At 39.0% G+C, this 22,190-nt stretch overlaps 1 protein-coding gene across 1 annotated transcript in view; it reads left to right on the forward strand.

Moving 5' to 3' along the window:
* The first annotated feature begins 6,545 nt into the window (after nucleotides 1-6,545).
* NAA25 (N-alpha-acetyltransferase 25, NatB auxiliary subunit) overlaps nucleotides 6,546-22,190 on the forward strand; it is a 29,644-nt gene continuing 13,999 nt past the window's right edge. The window contains exons 1-12 of the mRNA XM_072413935.1: nucleotides 6,546-6,699; nucleotides 13,574-13,659; nucleotides 14,571-14,709; nucleotides 15,457-15,575; nucleotides 15,829-15,903; nucleotides 16,963-17,070; nucleotides 17,609-17,687; nucleotides 18,154-18,265; nucleotides 19,403-19,492; nucleotides 20,462-20,631; nucleotides 21,207-21,319; nucleotides 21,444-21,669. Coding sequence (XP_072270036.1) covers nucleotides 6,642-6,699; nucleotides 13,574-13,659; nucleotides 14,571-14,709; nucleotides 15,457-15,575; nucleotides 15,829-15,903; nucleotides 16,963-17,070; nucleotides 17,609-17,687; nucleotides 18,154-18,265; nucleotides 19,403-19,492; nucleotides 20,462-20,631; nucleotides 21,207-21,319; nucleotides 21,444-21,669 — 1,375 coding nt within the window. The 5' untranslated portion in view covers nucleotides 6,546-6,641. The remainder of the gene's footprint in view (nucleotides 6,700-13,573; nucleotides 13,660-14,570; nucleotides 14,710-15,456; nucleotides 15,576-15,828; nucleotides 15,904-16,962; nucleotides 17,071-17,608; nucleotides 17,688-18,153; nucleotides 18,266-19,402; nucleotides 19,493-20,461; nucleotides 20,632-21,206; nucleotides 21,320-21,443; nucleotides 21,670-22,190) is intronic.

A 22,190-nucleotide genomic window follows, 5' to 3' on the forward strand; every position in this document is an offset into this window, starting at 1 on the left:
AATTCTGCACCGATTGGTTATCGGTCTACAGATGTATGGGCTACAATGTAAAGCAAACTATAGTGCAGGCTAAAGTATATACATTGTAAATGAATACATCAAAAAAAATTTATTTTAAAATTTAACTCAAGAGTTTAACTCGTTCAGAGTCTCTTTCTGTTATTTTACATGAAAACCATTCTAAAAAGTGTGTGTGTGTATATATATATATTTTTTTTTTTTAAATTTGTATTATTTAATATTTATATTATTTTATTAATATTATTATTATTATTAATAATAATAACCTGAGCGTTACACTGAGGTCTAGATTTCTGTACCAAAAGTGATCCACTGTTTTTCATGAATTTTTTTTTTAAATTGTAGACCTGTAACTTACAGAAATATGTCCGAACAGGGGTTCTAGTAGATAATATGAATATAAAAAATGTTTGAAACACACAATCATGTAAAAAAAAAAATTACTTTTAATAAAATTAAAGGAAAAACACAAACATCAGCTTAAACATGACTATGTAAACAAATCAAAAATACTGAAAATACTGAAAAAGCAATAACTCTGTATATTGTAAAGTACTATATTATTCTAAAACACCTCCCTAGTGTGGCAATTTTTAAAACTTTGATTGTGTATTTATTGGAGTTTGTTTTGAATTATTTTGTATTTGATTGGATACGGGAGTTTGTATCCAATCCAGTGCAAAATATGAATTTGAATTTCCAAGTTATTTACTTTTCTTTTCTTTTTTTGTATTGGATTGGATACGGGAGTTTGTATTCAATCCAATACAAAATGAGCGTTTGAATTTACCAGCTATGTACTTTGTATTAATTTTATATTATTTTGTATTGGATTGGATACGCAAGTTTGTATCCAATCAAATACAAAATATAAATTTGAATTTCCAAGTTATTTACTTTTATTTTATTTTTTTTATTTTTTGTATTGGATTGGATAGGGAGTTTGTATTCAATCCAATACAAAATGACAGTTTCAATTTACCAGTTATATACTTTGTAATTATTTGAATTATTTTGTATTGGATTGGATACAGGAGTTTGTATTGAATTCAATACAAAATAAATGAATGCGTTTCAATTTGAATTTCCCGCACACGCGCCGACGTCATCACGCACGCAGGGAGAAGCCGTCCGTTTTTTTTTTCTCCGCCGGACGGCTTTTCGTTTCAGAGATCATCCGGCGCTGGAAGAAGAAGGACGTGGACGATCAGCGGGACCAGGTAAGAAGCCGGCCGGCATCTTACCGGTCCCGCTGGCACCCCGACGAAGGCACCCGACGCTGGAGAGGGAGATCGACGGACGACGATCGGCGGAGGACGACGCTGGAACACGAACACGACGCTGGATGAACCCAGGGGGACCAGGTAAGTAAGGATGGGAAAAATCTCGGGGTTAACCATCCTAGCCATTTTTTTTGCCCGTACGAAGGTCGGGCTTAACGGCAAGGAGGTTAATAAACAGTATATATATATATATTTTTTTTTTTCTTTTAGGAAGAGACCCCATAGAACAGAATGCTGGTAGTTCCAATGTTTTTATGTTGCACCATATTAGCACTACATTTAAATTCAAACAGGACAAAATCTCCAATTTTAATCTACATTAAAAAAAGACTTTACCATAGGTATTTGATGGCACATTAATATTTCTCTCACTTTGGCATTGGTTTTGGTGACTCTTAATACATCATTTAGTTACATGCGCCCAGTTGGCACCCAAGTTTGCGGTTGTACATGGGCAGGGCTGCAAACAGAGGGGAACAAGGGGCACTTCTGTACCACCTCCAGGTTTATATTTCACAAAGGAGACCAACAAATAAATGTTAAAAATGACTCAACAGCATGTTGGGAGTTCAGTTTCGCTTTAAAGTCTCATAATTTGAATGTTTTTTTAATTATTAAATTTACCAGTGGAACAGATTTCAGATTGACTTCAATTATTAGTTACCTGCTCTCCTTTAATAAATATATGGATTCTTATTTCAAGAAGGAAAGCAGCCAAATAAGTGCATTCTGTTCTTGGAATAATATTAAATGACAGGTATTTATTTCATCTAAACAAAGATAAAATCCTGTTCTTAGTAAAGTAGGAAAGGTTTAGAACTTCTTACAATGTTTATTGCCGTCTTTGCCTTCCTATCCTGGTGATGCCCAAACGCTCCCATTCTTGTATGAGTATCAATGCAGGAAGAATCTCCACAGCAGAACATAACTTATATTGTATATTATATATTGTATATATTATATATACTATTCCCTACTGGTATACAGCTTTAAGGATTCATTTCATGGCCCGATTGATTTAGACTTCAAAAACTTGTATTATTGTAATATATCGCTGCAGGAGAAGCATATCACCCAGTGTTGTCCTAAGGTCTGTGGTTGTCCTGGTCTGCTTATTTCATAAAAGCTTATTCCATTGTGGTTATCGCCAACTTCATCACTGGTCTCCAAGAACTCATAATGGCAGACAATTGTCAGGAAAGCAACCATAGAAACACTAAAGTATTCAATGAACAAATGTATTCAAGTTTCATTTCAAAATGGATAATCTATAATTTAGCCTATTTGCACTTTGCCTAGAGACCAAATGCTTTCATTACATTTTTCAGACACTTTCTTCATCTTCGATTTTTCCTGCTTGTCATTCAACCAGTGCTATTATGGGAATCTTATCCCCATATTAATAATAATGTCATTGTCACTTTCTTGGGAACCCTGATCAGTACAAAAAAGCTCCCAATCCAAACTCTATTTAAAGTTAGTTGTTTAGTAATCGAGAAAAACAAAACAATCTAGAGTCATCTTGGTCTTTCCTAAGGCAGTCCTATTTAAACATGTTGTAGACTTACATGAATAAACCACCTCTGCTGTTCTTCAAATAAAGCCTTTCTAGCAACCTGCTGCATGTCAGCCTTTAACGTCTGAGCTTTTTAGGAACCTCTCCTCAATCATAACAATACTGAACAGGGACTCCTAGAGGGACCAACACAATCTTCTTCAACATATCTCCAACAAGGTAAAGTCAGATGGCTTTTTTTTAGACTAAAATGATGGTCTCCAACATCACAGGGATGAGCGTTATTGACATTCTTTAAGCTTCTGCCAATCAGCTTCTTGGTAAGAAAGTCCAGATATTTGTCAATAGCAAAATAGCAGTTTCTTACATTTGCTGACATGGCAAAACCCACAGCTAAACATTGTGGGGGTAACCTAATACGAACTGGGATCAGTGCAGTCTCTTAGACCTGAAAGTGTCATGTATCCTACTGGATCAAAAGCAGACTTAACAAGTGGTCAAAAATCAGATTGAAACTCTGCTCAAAAATACAAATAGTCTTTATGTGCTATTTTTCACCCCTTGGGGTGAGATAAGATCACAATACAGTGCTGAAATGTAGCCTATAGCTTGCAGAGATAGAACCATGTATGGCCACATTAGACTTAATGAAATCGCTGCCCCCATCCCCCTTCTGACCATGTGTTACTTCAGTTGTTCTTTACCAGATATCAAGGGATGGGGGTCAGCCAATCCCCTCCCACAAGAGACATCCATTCTCTAATTTTGAGGACAGCTGTCTTTCAGGAGTCACTGCCTAGGTCTGATATCACAGAACTGATATGCCTTCATTTTAGTATTCTGCCATTTAGAAAGGGATGGTAAAATTATTTTATCAAAAGTAAAAATATATATGTAAAGGTTCAATATCTTTTACTAAAGTGGTGAAGTAACATTCTGGAAGAACTTAATTGATATGAGCCATAGCAATGCCAAATAGAATTAGCTTCAAAACCCTGAAGTTAGTTTGTGCCAGTGCCAGAGATGCCAGTTTTAACCAGAGGCTTCTAAGACATGTATTACAAGCTCTGCACACATGGGTGTGGAAAGGTATCATTTAGTCTCCATTCATGCAAAAAAAAAAAAAAAAAGTTACAATAAAGTTGCAAACTCACATAGCTGTGGGCTGCTGTCATCAGCCTCCATTTTGAATTCTGAGAAAGTTGAGTATCCCAAATCCTAGCCCTAAAGCTAAACCGATTAGTTGCATTTATGCTAAGTTCCCACTGTAGGTGGGTGTAACAGTCTCCAGTGGCTTTGTGCCAAAATGAAGGTTTGTGTTGGTAAGATGGGCAGTTGCATGTCGAAGTGAATCCCTGTGAAATCCGCAATGGGTGGCTGCAGGCAAAGAGGCAAGGAGCTGCAAGCTGCATCTCAACTGCAGGCACGATTTGCGCTGATGGGAAAGTAATGACTGCACCGCTGCTTCACTGAGTAAAGAGGTCTTTAGTTCCTCTGACATATACACTTAGCACTGATCTCCATATCAATGTTTCCTGTAAGGGGCCTTACTGTCAATGACATAAATGTAAGGGGGCAAAAAATGCCCACCATGTAAGGGGGTACACTGAGCACAGACCCCCAATGCAAAGTGGGAACAGTGAGCACTGACTGCCAATGTAAGTGTATGCATTGACTAAGGTACAGCGCTGCGTAATATGTTGGCGCTAGATAAATCCTGTTTATTATTATTAATAATAATAATAATAATAATAATAATAATAATGTAAAAGGAGAACTCTAGGGATTGATCACCAGTGTAGGGGTACACAATAAGCTCCAGTGTAGACTGGCACAATATCTAGGCTTGGACTCCATATAACCTAGAAATCCTAAGTCACTACCACTGGTAGGTTCTTTTTATACACACCTACTGCTCACCATGGTGTGCTACTCAGATTTACTTTCTCCTACTAGGAGCCTAAGGTCTCCTAGAATAATGTAAAACAAGGGCGAGGTTAGAAAATACAAATATGGTGCACTGTGTGGGTTAGCTGTAGATAGATGCAGTCAGAACATATAACTGTGTAACCTCAGATCTATCTTACTAAAGATATTTCTGTACACATGCATATTAATGCAATAAGCTGACATATCTCAGAGAAACTACATTTTTGGACAAATCCCAGGGATATCTTAAAGAACGATTGTTTCTTTTTGTTTCTTAACATCAGGAGGTGTCTGCAGATGTTGCAGCTTCTCCATACCCAGAATAATGCTTTCTGATCTGGTTAATTGCCAGACTAGGTCATCTAATAAAAGCCTCAGACCATCCATCTTAAGCTGCGTACACACGTCAGATTTTTCTCGCCCGATAATCGGCATCGGCCAGGTATCGGGCGAGAATCTGGCGTGTGTACAGTCGGCGTTGTTAATCGTTTGTGGATCCGTCCTGGCGGATCCACGAACGATGAACGACGACCGATCCTTATGAAAGGGAAGGGGAGAGCGCGCAGCAGGGTGCCGCTCCGTCATTCTCCCCCTCCCCTCTCCATAGAGCAAAATGGTGCTGTATGTACAGCACTCGTTCATGCATCGTGTAGTCCTTTGTTGTTGGAAAGGATCGTGAAAGATCCTTTCCAACGACAAAAATTGCACGTGTGTACCCAGCTTTACTCTACAAACTTCCCATATACAAACTATGCAAGTTCACTTTATATCTGGTATGCCTTTGTAATGCATATGTTTTTCATACAACTAAAAGAGATTGCATTTTTTTGTAGTTTTAGCATTTCAGCCAGCCAGTTTTAAAGCCAAAATAATTCTCAAACTGATTAAAGTGTAATAGTAACAGGTTGACGTGTACATATGTAACATTGTATAGAAGAATGTGTAGGGCAGAATACACCATGTGCTTGCACACTGCATTAAGTTGGGATGACATGTGCAGCCTTCTGAATGTGCATTATACAGTGCCCCACCACGTGGGGGCGTCACGGAGCTCTCTCATCTTCTCATCTTTCCCATTCTGTTTATTATACTTGCTTCTTTTTCATGCAAACGTCCATTATTAAAAATGTTACATTAAAATAAAAAAGCAGGTTATGCTATCTGTGCCCTAATTTCTCTTCACTTCCTGTCCTGAAGACACAACAGGAAATCTCTCAAATGTAAACAAAGTGGCAGCAGCCATGGTTACCTCAGGGCTGATGTACTGTAAAGGTGCTGTAATGTTTTATATCAGCCATGATGCAAGGATCTGGGCGTGGTCAGTGGAGGCGTGGTCTGTGAATCATATATGGGCGGGGTTTAATTCCTGTCAGATCCGTGTCTCCCCCTCAGTGGCAACATAAAAGCAGTACAGCAGGCCCAGTGTATGAGCACAGGCCACAGAAGATGAAATAATTCCATTAATGCGACGTCCCTGTCTTTTAGATTGTAAGCTCTTAATTTCAGGGTCCTGTGTATAGACAAAATCTTTTATTTTAGTTTTGGATACAAAATGTTATTTCTAACTGTATGGCATTGGGAAAATTTCGCTTCACTTCCTTCTCTGGAGTAGTAACAGGAAGTGACTTCAGACCCTAATTATGACAAGGGACCGTCACATAACATAGGAGATTCACACATATTGGGTTCATGTAACAGTCCGCAGCTATCACTCCATGGGGGGGGGATACGCCTGCTCAGGGTATGTGCATATTGTGGCTGTGACATTACAAGGGCAGGAAGAGGCAGTGCAGGTCACACACATCACCCTGCACCGCTCCTCTGTGCTGTCCCTTTAACGCCGCCGTCCGCTTCCTGCCGCGCATGCGCACTCTGCTTCTGCGCTTGTCATCATGGCGGCGCGGGGCCATGTGCAGGACCCTAACGATAGGAGGCTCCGACCGATCTATGGTGAGTGGCCGGGGTCCGAGGGGATAAGGCGGCCGTGGTCCGCACACCTGGGAATAGCCGTGCAGGCGGTGGTGCAGGGTTCGGCGGTGCCGGTGCGGTAGGTAGGCCCGGCACCGGAGGGGGCTGAGGAGCCGATGAATGGCTGATCGGGCGACGTGGAGAGGCAGGGCAAGGTGATCGGGGGCTGTATGTGTGTTTTTCCTGCCCGGCCACCTGTGTGCCCCTAAATATCAGCAGCCTGGAGCCTTGTCCTGGATTGTAGTGATCTCAGCAGGCTGTCATACAGCATCCACCATATAAGCCGATTACTTGGCCTGCCCGGGGCCCCGGGGTGTGATCTGCTCATGTCAGCAGGGTGACAGGTGCACATGGGAGGCCAGGGGACACCTAGGACCTATCACATACATGGGGTCAGGCAGTGCCTGGGCCAACACTGACCCTATTGTCATTTAACCCCCCACCCGACCATCATGGGGTCAGATGTGCAGGTATGACCCCCCTACCCAAGGATCTGCCCATACACAGCAATGCTCAGCCTGGTGCTATGAGATTTGCATGGATCACCTTATTGTCATAATATCCCCCTCCCCCCACTATCATTGGGGGGATGTGTAGGATTGTACACAACGATCTGCCCATACACAGCAATTATATAATAATAATCTCCGTACAATGGTCTGCCAGGTGCAATAGGCGTGTGTCCAATGTCTCCGACAGAGGAACTCACATGTGTGCCATCTCCAAATATTGTGTGATTGGACACAACATGACCTCTGCATGTATAACACAATATCTCAGCGGTCAGAATGGGGCCCCAGCACCTGTCGCTGTATAACACCCAGCATTGCACACAGGGTTCAGATCTTCATTAGATCGCTTTACAGGTAATGATGATGGGTTTTTGTTCTATAGAAGTGCAGGAATACCTAACGTGCGGTGCTGTAGATTCTGTTGCCTTTATATGTAATGTGTGTGCTGGGTCTAATAAAGTGTAAAGATTGCCAGGCAAACCCATGGACTGATGCAGAATCTGAGGTGTCGCTGGCTTAGGGGCGGCCGGGTATAAAGCTTGGGAGACGGGAAGGCCTGGCCCCCCAATAAAAGGTGACAGCATGAGTAGTACGGTTACACTTTGCTTCTTTAGCTTGTGTGTTTGGCCTTCCCCAGGGGCATAGTAGACGGCAGCTGAGTACTAACTCAAGTGACTAACCACTTTCTGTAGCCGTGCCACAATCCACCACAGCCAAGGGCACAAGATCGTGCTCAAATTCTCCTATTCACTTGAATGGGAGCAGCTGGTGCCTGTGGCAGACAGTCTGAAATGTCTTTTAGTTATAGTTGTAAATACTGAATGCCATTACTATTTCAGGGGGGCTGACAAGTCATGTATGTCAAGGCAGTGCATGTCAGCGCTTGCAGTCACCTATCGACACTCACCTATATACACATCAAAATCAATTTTAATACTAATCATATATTTATAAATAAGCTGATAGGAGAAAAAAGACTTGAACTTCAACAAAACCTGGGTAAGACAGAATGATATATAAAATGTAACACAATAGTGTAATAGCGGTCCATTCATTGTCATGCTTAATAAAAAAAAAATAGGCGCAAGGGTCAAAAGGTGACATTCAAAGTGCGCTGCGACACTACATGGGGATAGTAGGAGATTGGTATGAAATTCAAGGACTTAATAGTGGTGAAATGGGGCAAAATACAGGCAACACGTGGGCTACTGTGCCATTACAAGGACAAATAATAATGTTCTGTTCTGAGTTACCACCAGTATCATACAACCAGAATGCTTTGGTTACCATGAACATATTACAACCTGCAAGTTGCCTCAATCAGAGTCCCCAATCATACCCCCCCCCCCCCCCCCAATCATTGATGGCAGTTATTTTGCTTACCCCAATAAGTGGTCAGTCCTGTGTCACATTCTCCTGGAGATGGAAGAATAGCTATCTATCATGCAGGAGATCATTCCGTGTCCAACTTTTTTTTTCCCCTGATTTTTTTTTTTGTGCAGGATCTAAACACAGCAGATATCTAGTTTGGCCATGTGAGTGTATTTTTGATGGAGGAAAGTGAGACACAGGAGGACATCCACAGTGTTGATTTATTTTGGGAACCACATTGGCTGGAGCCCCAAGCCTTCCAATTCTCCAAAAAAGTTGGACTTTTCTTGTTTACTTCTAAGCCTATTATTGAACCCACCAGATCATAAAGTGGTCATTTCATGTTTGTGGGCACCATAATTGTGCAACTATACTGAGCATTTTGCGCATAATGGCAAAGCCCAGGGCACCTGAACTGAAGTTTGAATCCTCCTTAGGAATAAGCTTGAGGCAGCACAGTATAATATGTCCATAGTATCTGGGAACATTTACTGATCTGTTCTTCTCTCATATTTTAGATGAACTTTTTTTTTTGTTGTTTATCAAAAATCACCTTTTTCATGATTATCTCACATCTTTCTTGCATCATATGTTTGTGGATGTAGCATAAAGCTGCCTCACTACATGTTCTATACGGAGAACCAGAATGTCCTCACATGAGGAACAGGTGGCCCATACTGATAGTTTAGCGCTTTTCTTGATTGGCAGTAACAGACCCATGCATGTTCCAGTTTCTTTTGGTTTTCCCTTGATGATTTCTTTTAATGATGCTATTCATCATTCAGTCTAGAAATGCAACAAAAAGCATTCCATTTAATGTCACTATATTGACATGAAAGAAGATATTAAGGCTGGTTTTTGGCTTCTATTGCAAGTTGGCATGTGTGAAAGCAGGCATGAGCATTGTGTCCAGTAGACATGCACTTATTTCCCCAGCATACTGACAATTTATAATAGGGATGCAAGAAGTTGTTAGTAAACAGGAGAACTGACTGATATTCCAGCAACCAATGCTGAGCTGCACATGCGCAGGTCAGCAGTTTTAATAGCTGAAACGTTCAATCAGGCATGTAAGAATGCTTTTAAAGAAGTTTTGCTTCAATATATTTTGTTACGTGGCCCACCAGTTGCCTAACAGCCCAATATTTATATTGGCAGCAGCTATGTGTTGGGGCTGGGGAAATATATTGATTTGAGGGTGGATCATTTTAAAGTTCTTTATACTATAAGATAGTTAATATATATAGTATATAAGTTAGTTTATAATATATAGTATATACTATACTATATATAAGATTTCCTAAAATTACATTGTGCATTCATTATATTACCTTGCTTACAGTATTGCAATCTATTACAGTGTTCTAGCCAGAAATTCTTTTAAGCTGGGTGGTAAGAAATTGTAGGTGGGTGGCAGCCCCTGTATTGTGACCTAACTCTTCCATAACCATAGACAAGTTGTCACCAAAAAGGTCTGGGTGGAGAACCAGGCTAAAAGGGGCTAAGGAAAACACCATTATTATTGTATTAGTCAAAACTACTGTATGATATGTATTGCCAGATTCTTGCCAAGAAATGGCCCTACTCTGGATGTGTACCTAGTATCAGGCTGTAATTGGAGTTGTGCCTATAGAAAGCATATGATCTGTACACTAAGAGGATGAAGAAAGATGCTGAAATTCAGAGGTCATGTCTCTTATGTTGTCACATTATTCTGGTTGTTGAATTTGCCAGATAAGGTTTTTTATATTTTGAGGACTTAGTAAAGTCTCTTCAAGTACACGTTCGTACAATATGCTGTTATGAGGTGACCCTAATCTGGGACAGTTTTTAGATGAGGACGTCTGACTGGAAATAGAAGTCAGAACGCCTAATCTCTTGTTCCTAAATTAGTGCTTCCCCAAAGCAATTTAGCATGGCAGCCAGGTAGCATGCTCATAAATTAGCAGAAACAGTTTCCATATCCTGCAGATTTTTCTTTCCTACCAAAAGTCACTTCTCATAGCTTTCAAGCGCAGTGAGTAAATTTAAAATGGAAATCGGGTATAAATGGTTCAGAGACGTAAATAGGTCCATTCACACCTTTCCCCCTAGGAGCCTTGCCTTAACAATCGTTATTTTTAGGCAATCCATTAAAATAGAAGATACCAAGGCATCAGAATGGACAAAAATTAGACATGTACAATTGTTTTTATTTTTTTTTTATTACAAAGTCTTCCATAAGTCATGTTACTGTGTGTTGTTGTGCATTGCAGTGCACCCGCTCTGAGCTGAGTTTTAGCGTGTTGGGATGTTTGTTAGAATGAATGGAAACATACCATGATGATCACACACATTGATGCAAAGCTGACAGGTGTGAACATCGGTGCCAAAGGTTATGTTCAAGAAAGTTAACAAACTGGAGTAACAATATACAGTTCAGTGAATACCAGCGGGGGATATCTGACATAAGTATCTGAGTTGCTTCCTATTTTTTTAACTTTTGCTTAGTTTTCATGTTTCATTTTCATGTTTGATCTTCTGCATGGTCCTAGTGATTTACTCTCCTGATACCATAATCTACCTGCTATCCATTTTTTTTTCTGTTTCAGTCATTTTTATTGATGTTTGCAGTATTGTATTTTTACATTTAATATTAACCATTAGAAGTTTAGTACAGTAGGAAATTTACATGCACACTTCCCAATGGTATTTCAAATTGACAAAAATAGTCAGTGTTGTCTTAATAAGGGATAGGAGCTCACTTCATTCCTTACCTAAAATTGGAGGTGTTGGGGCATAGGCAAATTGACTGGTATGTGTCCCATTTCTACAGTATATAGCCTAAGCCTGGAAAATATAATGTGAAGCTCAGGAAACCTTATTGGCAGTAAATGGTCCAGGCAGTGGTAAGTCTTATGAGGAGCACCCAAAAATTCTTCAATATTTTGTTGGGGTAAAGTGAAGAGAGGAAGTAACAAAGAGAGGAATGGAGTTTATTTCCTAGGGGTGTCCATACCTTTTTTGATTAGGTCACAAAAGCAAAGGTGGTCACAAGTTTCTCATTTGTCCGATACCAAGCAATTATTTGTGTCTTAATTTGTCTGTTTGTAGGAGTTCTGGACTAGCTCTAATAGTTTTGGGAAAATGTTGCCAGGAAAATTAATTAAGATTTAAACTGATTTTTAGTGCAGTTAGAATCTGTAAATTTAGTTCTTTTATCTCTTGGAAATAGCCTTTCCCATAAAGGTGCTGACATTTTGTCCAACACACATTAATGCACATATGTAGGGAATCCCTAGCCTATGGCCACATTTGTCAATCCTGGTTCCGGGCCACGTTTGTCAATCCTGTATAAGTGATAAGTGAGTACAGCATATATAAGCAAAATGGAAGGGGCTGAACTGTGAAAGGGGTAGCACCAGGAGTCGATTAGTTTGTGTACTGGGAAGAAACCTAGTAATTGGAGACAAAAGCAGAAAAACAGAAATTAATTCACCACTAGAAATGGTCAATGAAATCAGGAAATTCAACTTTATGGCAAATTCAATGCAAATTGCACTGACTTGGAGCTTGAAGCTTGTCACACTATACTTGCACAACTTGAGTACTATTTGCATATGGGTTGTATAAAATTCAAATTTTCTGCATCTCTCTCATATCTTTTTATCTTAAAATTTCCATGAGTTTACTATACATTCACAGGCTAGGTTGGGTTCAGTGGAAAAAGATTGAACAGCGCTGGCCATCAGACTAATAGTTTCTGGTGTCAGGAAAATGTGGAATGCTTCGAATTGAAATAGAATATTGCAGCCAAAGCTGCACTTTTTATTATCTTTCAATTCCAGTTAATACTATTTTTGTTGTCTATCTAAATTTGGGCAGTGTTCTCCCCAGACCCTTTTAGCTGGGCGCACCACCCGGCACTTTTTGGCAACCACCCGGCTGTTTTTGGGTGGTTACTGATGAGTTGGGACAACATTCAGGGGCTTCCACCCGCCTAGAATTTCTTCCCACCCAGTTTACAAAAATGTCTTGGTTGAGCACTGTTTGGGGGTGAGTAAGAAAAGATAGTGTTTCTTCTCTTGTTTTTAAACCACTTATCAAGACCTACCAATCAAAGTATATAACCTCATTGTTGATTTTAAATCCCATTTATGATCAAATCCAGATTAAACGAGTACAGAAATTTCTTACCAGTCAGAAAAGTTTGGGACATTTCCAAAACATGTGATTGGGGTCTTCCTGTGCCTAGGTACATCTGGGACATAAGGGAAATTCTTTTTAGAAAACAGACTATTGTAAATTATTATTGTCACGGGATAGGAAAAAGTTGAGTAGGACATGGAGACACAGATATAGATGCCTGGGTGACCTGGTAGGACTAAATAGTTCAGGGAGTCCCGAGCTATAAATGCTGATTTCACTTTGATTGGTTAGGGTCAGCTAGTTTCTGTTGACTATGAATGGTGTGGAGGACCTTGGGTCTTAGGAGAGAGAATTCAATTTGTAATTGTTGAAAAGTTTTGGTACAGTAGAGTTGTGGTAAGCATTTAGGACCAGCCATTATCCACTGGTCAGAGCCTTCCAATTCAATTATTTCATTAGGTGTTTATTTTTCTTCTATAGAAGGAAAAAGGAATCAAAACCCTGGTAGCTGAGGATCCCAGATTCAAAGTACCCCCACCCCCCCCAAAAAAAAAAAGAAAAAAGATGTACAACAAGTATAGGCACTACTAATCCTCCCTTTCCTTTTCGGGGCATAATTTAACCTGAAAGAAGAAAAGTGCCACACCAATGTACGAGCAAGTCTGTAGGGACAGTACTGGGGAAAATTATTTTTGTTGGAATTTTAACATTTTCAACCAAGCTTTAAATGAAAAATTAATTGGTGCCATCTATTGTAATACAGCCTTTTATCAAGTCAAATGCTGCATTAGAAAAATACATTTAATGTGGTAATCAATAACATATTCCTTGTGTTAATATTCTAGATTACCTGGATAATGGGAACAACAAGATGGCAATTCAGCAAGCTGAGAAACTGCTGAAAAAACATAAAGACCTACACTGTGCCAAGGTATTGCTATTGGTGAACTTATGTGCCTTGTTTAACACATGAATGTATAGGAGCAGAGTGTATCGCAAGTTACAAAGCAGTCTGGCTATTACACTTTGGAGTGTTGCATCCAAACTCCAGGTCACTGATGTTCTAGAGCTAGTCTGGAGGAGACCCCAGTGAATAGTTTTCCAAAGTCCATCCTGTTATGGAGTTGCCCGTGCGTTCTGTGCCGTATTTCCACTATGCAGCATCCAGGAAGTATCTCTTGTTTTGCTTTTTATTCAGCAGAGCCACAAGAAAGCCCAGTGGTCCTTATTTGCTGCTTGCCTATAGTTGTCTTTCCTTTGGAGAATAAACAGGGATGGCATTGAGTGGTTCACTGCCCTCGCTGTTCGCTGTGATCAAACGCTGGGTGTGGTGACTCACTTTTTTGACCTTTCATATAGCCTGGCTGTCACTCTAAATTGCTTAAGTGCTTGCCCAAGGAACTCTTCCTAAAGGGGTCGCAGTTTGCTAATCTATAATATTCCCTCCATTTAGAGTTTTGATTCCTATTAATGTGTCCGGGGAGCTTTTTTCAACTAGCCTACAATATATAATTTTCAACTAGCCCGGCAATATAACCCAACAACTGCTCTTATACAATCAGGTTCCAATGTAAGCAAGTCTTTGAAGTATAGGCAGCTAGTTTTATTTTTACCTTTATTCTCCTACATTTGTTTATATGCAGAAATCAATTAGTTTGTGCATCCATACTTGAGAAACGTTTGTTCACAAACATTTCGTAGAATTTTACATGCTTTTTTCAAATTGTTTTAGTGCTATATGAATACATTTTGTATATATATATTCATATTGCATGGTATATTTGTGTGTGTGTGTGTGCTTAGAATCGCAGCACTCTTTTAATATCTGTTTATCTCCTTCAGGTTCTTAAGGCAATTGGGTTACAGCGAACTGGGAAACAAGATGAAGCATTCATGTTGGCCCAAGAGGTAGCAGCACTGGAACCTACGGATGACAACTCCTTGCAGGCACTCACCATCCTGTTCAGGGAAATGCACAGACGTATGTGTAACATCTTATAACGTAAATTCCAAGAAAACAGAGTCGAAGTTATAGAAATGTGAACATTTGAAAATTTTAGTTAGTCATGTGTTATCCATTTATTAAGTAAGGGTACTTTGTGGTTAGATTTCTTTTCTTTTGTGACAACTGTGCACTTTTGAAGATTGGCCACTAGGTGGCATAATGAGACATTGTTTTATTAGGTGACATGTAGAGAGATATGACCATCCGTCAGCGAATTTCAGAGGAATTAACAGCGGGAACCGATATAGAGCCCCTAGAGTTCCCTGTAAGGCTGGGTCTACACGGACAGTTTTAAAAACGCACGTAAATGTTCCTATTGTGTTTATATGCGTTTTTTTTTTTTTTTACTAGCGTTTTAAAGCTTGCTGCTGGAAAACGTCTATGCCGAGTTTTTACTGCATTTATGTTTCTAGCACTTAAAAACCCTGCATTTTAATTTTTAAAACGTTGCAAGAAGCGATATCTTTAACGCCTAAACATGTGTCTAAAGGAAATGTCCTGGTGTAGATTTGCCTATTGGAATGCAAAGGTTAAACGCTGGGGAAAACTTCCAGGTAGACTAAGCCTAACTTGCTTTTAAAAATGTTTTTACATTGGAGTAAATGAAGACACAACAATGCTGGCTAAGCTGCTAAACATTAGCACAGGAAAAGTGGTTTACAGAGGCCTGTTTGGAAAAGATTTCTTTGAATAATGTAATAAATGTACTTTATTTTTTTGTAGCGGAATTGGTAACTAAACTCTATGAGGCTGCTGTGAAAAAAGTCCCCACCAGTGAGGAGTATCACTCTCATCTCTTCATGGCTTATGCCAGAGTAGGGGAATACAAGAAAATGCAACAGGTAGAAATAATTGCATTCTTTTTTCAAGTCTGCAAAATGACCTGTAAAAGTTCACTGTATGTAAACCCTTATTAGGATACCATTTTATTCTTATTTCTTTACCTAAATAAAGTTCCCGTTAGTAAATATTTTCTTGTTCTTGTAAATATCTGTATGTGTACACTTTGTTTTGAGTTGTAACGGTAACAGTTCTGACTGATGGCAAAAGTTTAGATTGATGACAAATTAATATTTATTTGTTGTTCTTCTGCAGGCGGGAATGGCACTTTATAAAATTGTTCCAAAAAATCCTTACTATTTCTGGTCTGTGATGAGCCTCATCATGCAGGTAAAGCTAGACTTTGCTATTAAGGTCACAACAAGAGTGTATGTTCGTGGTTGGTGTTGAATGTTATATGTGTATGATGAATAGGGTGAATAGCATCCTCATGAAAAGCCACTTTCATTTCATATTTTTGTTCTGGCTCATTCACATTTTTCTATACGTTGATGCATTTGCTAGTATGTATAGCGTTAATCTAGCTTATTGTAAATGGGTTGCAAATGCTCTACAGTGCATGAGAAAAACCAAAATGACTCTTTAGCAATGTCATGGGCCATGATGCACGCAATGAAAGGCAGTGCAGCACACCACAAAGTAATTTTAAATTGTGGCAATGTTCGATGCATTTTATGTGTAGTCTCACATTACGCCAGAATGTACTAATGCTAATGGCACATTACTATATTGGAAAAAATCTCTTCTGATAAAATAGGCAAATTACCATCGCTGAACTTTTCTTTTTCTAAATATTTGTTTGGCTGTATTGTTGACATAGAGGCCTCAGTATTTGGCACTGCCTCAGAAAAGTATGGTTGTTCCAGTTCAGTGAGTCACAGAGATTGCTATTGCCTAATCCTTTATTTGTCTTGGTGGAGGTTTCTTTTAAGGTTCACACATTTTCTCTAAGATTTGTAAACTCCATCTTTTGAATTATCCCTTGTGCTAAATTTTTGATGATCCCACATAACCACTTTAGCTTTCAAACCTGAAAACACCTTCCAGATTAGAAAAAAATGGCAATTACTGTGTCATTACCTAAGATAATGTATCATATTTTGGGGGTACAAACATGGTTTTTCTTTAGCGATCATGTCTTGCAAAAATACTTTAAGTGATTTTAAAACATTTGTTACTCTAGATTAAAAGTACATTTTGTTTTTTTTTTGTTCTGCTTAGAGCAAAATTCAGATTATGATCCTAGTACAACATATTACAAACTATTTAAATAAACAAACACGTAATTTAAATGGTTTCAATATAAGTCAGTGGAAATAATGTATGAGAGTATGAAGGAGTTAATTGGGACATTTCGAGGTAACTTCTAAATTCCTTTATTTTTTCCAGTCTATTTCAGCTCAGGATGAAAAACTGTCTAAAACGATGTTTTTGCCATTGGCTGAAAGAATGGTTGAGAAGATGGTAAAGGAGGACAAAATAGAAGCAGAGGCTGAGGTATGATAATTGTTTCCGATAGTTTTTAAAATATACTAGTACTGATTGATAACATTGTATTGTAACTGGAAACAAGGCATCTATCTTCAGTTAATTATGTGTTTATTTTGTATATTTACAATTTGTAGATATTTCAACCTATTTTAAGCTTTAATTTACCAAACCTGAGTGATTGGTAATTCTAGAGCTTTACACACCACTTGCTAAGAGACAGTCCTGCACTCTACTGCATCTTAAGATCTTAAGTAGCACATTTATCTGGCAGCAGACACGTTTAAGCTTCTTGTGTACTGGTTTAGTTCTGTGAAAGAGGCTTAAATTCAATAGCATTTTTCACCCCATCAGCAGGCTATAGGGATGGATGATACCTGCATATAAATGTTAAAAGAAGTCTAATTGTGACCATTTAATTGCAATAAATTGTAATTGGCTAAGATACTTTTAAGACACTAATAAGTTGTGGCATTTTATTGTTTTCCATGTAGCATTGATGATTTCAGCTTATCATTCTCGGAACTTGAATTGCTTTCTGTTGCAGGTTGAACTGTACTACATGATTTTAGAGCGTTTGGGAAAATATGAAGAGGCATTGGAAGTCATTAGAGGCAAGCTTGGAGGTAAGTCAGTAACAGGAGTCATAACTAATGGAATTTATTAACCTAATTGTCTTTTTTTAATATCTAAAATACTAATTATGGTAGGGTGTTGTATGGTATTACACATTGTTTTTTTTTAATAACCCAATAATTTCATATAGCTTGAACACTGATACGTGAGAGAACTTACAAAATCTTACATGGAGAATTGTTTATATTTGTTGGTGATTTGTGCACAGTACCTCTTGCTTATAAGTATTTTAGTAATACATCTGTCTGACCCAGCCCCATTGATTACCTTCCCTGGCTTCATAAAACCTTCCCTTTTAGCGCAATAATCATAGGAAAAAAAATTATACATGAATTGTAGTGGTTAGAGGGGTTATGTAATACGCTTTAAATAAATTATCTTAATAGATAGCTGTAAGATAATAATGATAGAGCTGATAACATGAATGTAAAACTTGTATGTTATGTTACTGTTTAGAGAAATTGACCAGTGAACTGCAGAGCCGTGAAAACAAGTGTATGGCCATGTACAAGAAGTTAAGCAAGTGGCCGGAATGCAACGCTCTCTCTAAAAGACTTCTTTTGCAAAAGTGAGTTGTAAACTTTTGTGGTTTATCCCTGCCTCTATTAAACAGGAACCATCATTCAAAAAGTAAGAGTTAAAGCTGTCATTGCAAATGTGATTTTTAATTTGTGTGCTGTAGAGCTGCATTCTGAATAACAGACCTGGTTAGTGAAACTACAAAAGAAAGGCCCCCCACTAGGGTAGTTGCCACATCCCTACCAATATATAGACAAAGTAGTTAAACCCTATGTATAGGGCCAATTAGTAAAAGCATCGGCAACTTTATTGAATACAATACAGGTCGCAGTTGGTGGGCATCTCAACTGGGCAGGTCACAGGACCACAGGGGCCCAAGTGGTAACTGTGGTTCCCAAAAATTGTGTACTCGTCGGAAATAAGGCAGTAATCGGGGAGAGGTATATTTTATAGCCAAAACAAGATTCTGATCGGAGGAGTTCAGTGATGATGTCGTTTAGTGACCTGCCCCACTGAGATGCCCGCAAACTTCAACCTGGGTTCCTTAGGCACTGGCCTGTTTGTTTATTGTTACAATGGCAGGTAGACTTATACAGCTAATTGCATACCTGGAACAAGCGTGCATATATGGAGTGTCAGGACCCTTGGTCACTGATATACTAGGTAATGATACCAGATTTAATTTGAAGCTCTGTGTTTACTAAAAACAAATTGGTGACTGCAGCTTGCCTCTACCCTGCCCGATCCCCTTGGAAGTCACTAATTGTATCTTTATAGAATTGTTAAATGTGTATATTAAAACGATGAACTGGGTGAACTGCTTGCTGCATCAACCATACCAAGGTTTACGCAAGATTTTAGGGTTACATTGTACACGAATAAGTGTTGAATATTGGTATGGGTATTCAACACATGGAAACACAAAACTTGTCAAGAAACTGCACAATGTAAGTTTAACAAGAGTTGGTCAGAAGAAGGTTCCTCTATATAAAATTAGATACTGTAATAGTTCAAGTTATAGGCATGAATGCTATAGACATGTGAAATAACATAAAACAGATGGTCTGAAAGGTTTAAGTGACTGAATGTGTTGAAGTCAGGGGCATCAGCATGACTGCCAAGCCTTGATTCCGGTTAGTTGTTTTTTGTGCACTTAACTTTAATAAATGTTTATTTTTTGTTTTAGCCCAGATGACTGGCAGTTCTATCTTTCTTACTTTGACTCAGTGCTGCACCTTGTTGATGATTCATGGACTCCCCCACTAAAGGGCCCAATGTAAGTCTTTTTGCATTTGTTCTTTTCTAATGTGGACATAAACACCAAAACCTTTATTTTGTAATAAAAATGCTGGTTATAAGGGGACATTGAGAAGTATGACAGAGTGCACCACAGTGGCTCAATAGTTTAAATGTCTTGCAACATTAGGCTACCTAGTTTGAATCTTAGCCATATCGCTGTCTGCATGAAGTTTGTTTGGTTTCTCTTTAGTTTATCCTTTTTTTATTTTATTTTCTTTATTTAGGCACTCTGTTTTTCAGCCTCATCCAAAAACATGACATTTATCTCTGTAAAGTTCCACAAAAAATGTCTTCACTATATAAATGTATAAATAGGGATAATAAACCTTGCATAATTGTACATAACTGTAATAGGTGTATCCTGCAGTGTTCATGGTCTCTTGACTTAAAGCCAATATTTATTTCATAAGGTCTGCACCATCTCTGATTACTAATTGCAAATATCAGCAAAGTCTTGTAATGTTGACACACCAGTACTAGTATTACAGGTCAATAATAGAAAAGCTTCTGGTAACCCATAAGTGTTGTCTACATTAAACTTCCTTTCTTGTAATAAATTGTCATTTTTTTGACAAAACTGGATACAAATAGGTAAACAAGCATTTGAGATCTTGTAGTCTGGGAACTGACTGAAAGGCACTGGTGATGTAGCCTTCCAAGGAGGCAGCTGGGAGGCACTAGTTACATTAGCATTGGCTAGGGGAGGCAAGGTCCAGCAAATGTAATTTGAGAGTTTACCAACACTAACTTTTTAAATAACAGTGTATGGTGTTTAAGCATGTAATTATGCTTTTTACTGTTTTGGAGGTAAAGGTCACCTCTGCTTAACTACTGAGCGTTACAGATCTGGATTTTTAAAACAGATTGTTGGGCTTCAAGATGAGGCCTAAATATAGAGTTTTGGACTGGTTCAAAAATTCTATAAAACAATGATATGTTTTTCCAGGTCAGCGGAAGGAGACTTGGATCACACTTTAGAGCAGGCGGTCAGGTTTGTGGAAGATCAGATAGAGGGAGATACTAAAAATCCACGACCACTTCGAGGGCCACATCTGGCCAAGCTTGAGCTGATTCAACGTCTAAGAAGCAGAGGGTGTAATGATGAGTACAAGATGGGTAAGTGAGCAGGCCATAGTTTGGTAGTGTGCTTTTCCATCTGATGTGCAAAATTGGTGAACCAAACTATGACCCAGATTAGGGCATGTTTGCTCTTGTAGTGGTTTTCACTTAAAAAGTTGAACCAAAATGAAAATTTAATTTTATCTGCAGGAAAGATTGTTTGCATATGATTGTGTGATTTAGGTTAGCATATGTTTACCTTTTTCACCAAGGTAAGTGAAAATTCACTTTGCAGAGAAAAGTAATTTGAACTCACTTGGAGGTCCAATTCCTCTTATCTGTGGGTTCAGATAACAGTTTGGTCCCATTGCTTGCCTGCATGATTTTCATCAAAGTAATTAACAACAATAATAGGTTCTTTACCTACACCCTCCCTCTGACACATTTCACTGTAGGCTTTTGTCCATCACCACACCAGTTTTAATATTGTAAGCACACCATTCTTAAGCTAAAAGAAATGCAGTCCTTTTCCTGTAACCACCTATTGGCTTTGCAATCTTCCATTAAAATGGTTGTTGCAGCTTGAAAATATCATGGGACACATCTGAATTTGAATTTTTCTGTTGTGTTAGGAGAACCTGAAAACCTGATGTTCCAGTATTTCATCAAGTTCGGTGACAAGCCTTGCTGCTTTACAGATCTGAAAGTTTTTGTTGATCTTCTCAGTCCAGCTCAACATTCAAGCGTGAGTTGCATGTTTACTATTTCCAATATTTCTGTCTAATGAAAAAAATGTTTCATAGATCATTGCATGTTATAATGCACTCTAGGTTTGCTGCACTGTATTTGATGCTTCTCTTGGTGTGTAGTTTATAAACAGACTGCTGGGTTCGTTACCTTTGACTCCTCAAGCAGAGGGAGAATTTGCACTGCCTGAGGATATCAAGGCCATGCAGAGACACCTTTGTGTCATTCAGCTTAGCAGACTTCTAGGACTACATGAAAAGATGGACCGAGCACAAAAGCAAGAAGCGGTTAGAGAAATCATCTTCCGATACAGACATGGACTTCATTTTGGTAAGTTTAACCTTTTTGGCTAAGTAGGCAGCTAATATTTCATTTTTTTATTATGTTGATGTATCATTTTGTTAGTAGAAGTTTGGTCATATTTTAAATTGGGGTGCCCAAAACATCGATCGCGTTCTACCAGTCGATCGCTAAGGCAACCCGAGTCGATCGCAGAGCCCTCCCTGCCGAGCCCTGCCCTTACCCCTCCCTGCCGAGCCCTGCCCTTACCCCTCCCTGCCGTTTACAAGCAGCCGGGCTGCTATGTCTATAGGGATGCTGGGGATGTCTTTCTGCATGAGAAGGCTCCTGTAATAGTGGGGAGGGAGGCAGAGAGGGCATTCTGAGGTGACCAGTGCTAGGCGGTTTCTGGTGCAGCCTGTCATTCTCCTGACAGGTGAACTGTAGCTTTCCAGTCACTATTGACTAGTAGTGCAATGTCTGTGCAATGTCCTTCCATTCAATGTCTCATTAGCTTCAGTCACTTCTGTGTCATTACTCGGTGTGTGTGTGTGTGTGTGTGTGTGTGTGTGTGTGTGTGTGTGTGTGTG

This window comes from Pyxicephalus adspersus, chromosome 6 (genome assembly GCF_032062135.1).
Source record: "Pyxicephalus adspersus chromosome 6, UCB_Pads_2.0, whole genome shotgun sequence".
Taxonomy (NCBI): domain Eukaryota; kingdom Metazoa; phylum Chordata; class Amphibia; order Anura; family Pyxicephalidae; genus Pyxicephalus; species Pyxicephalus adspersus.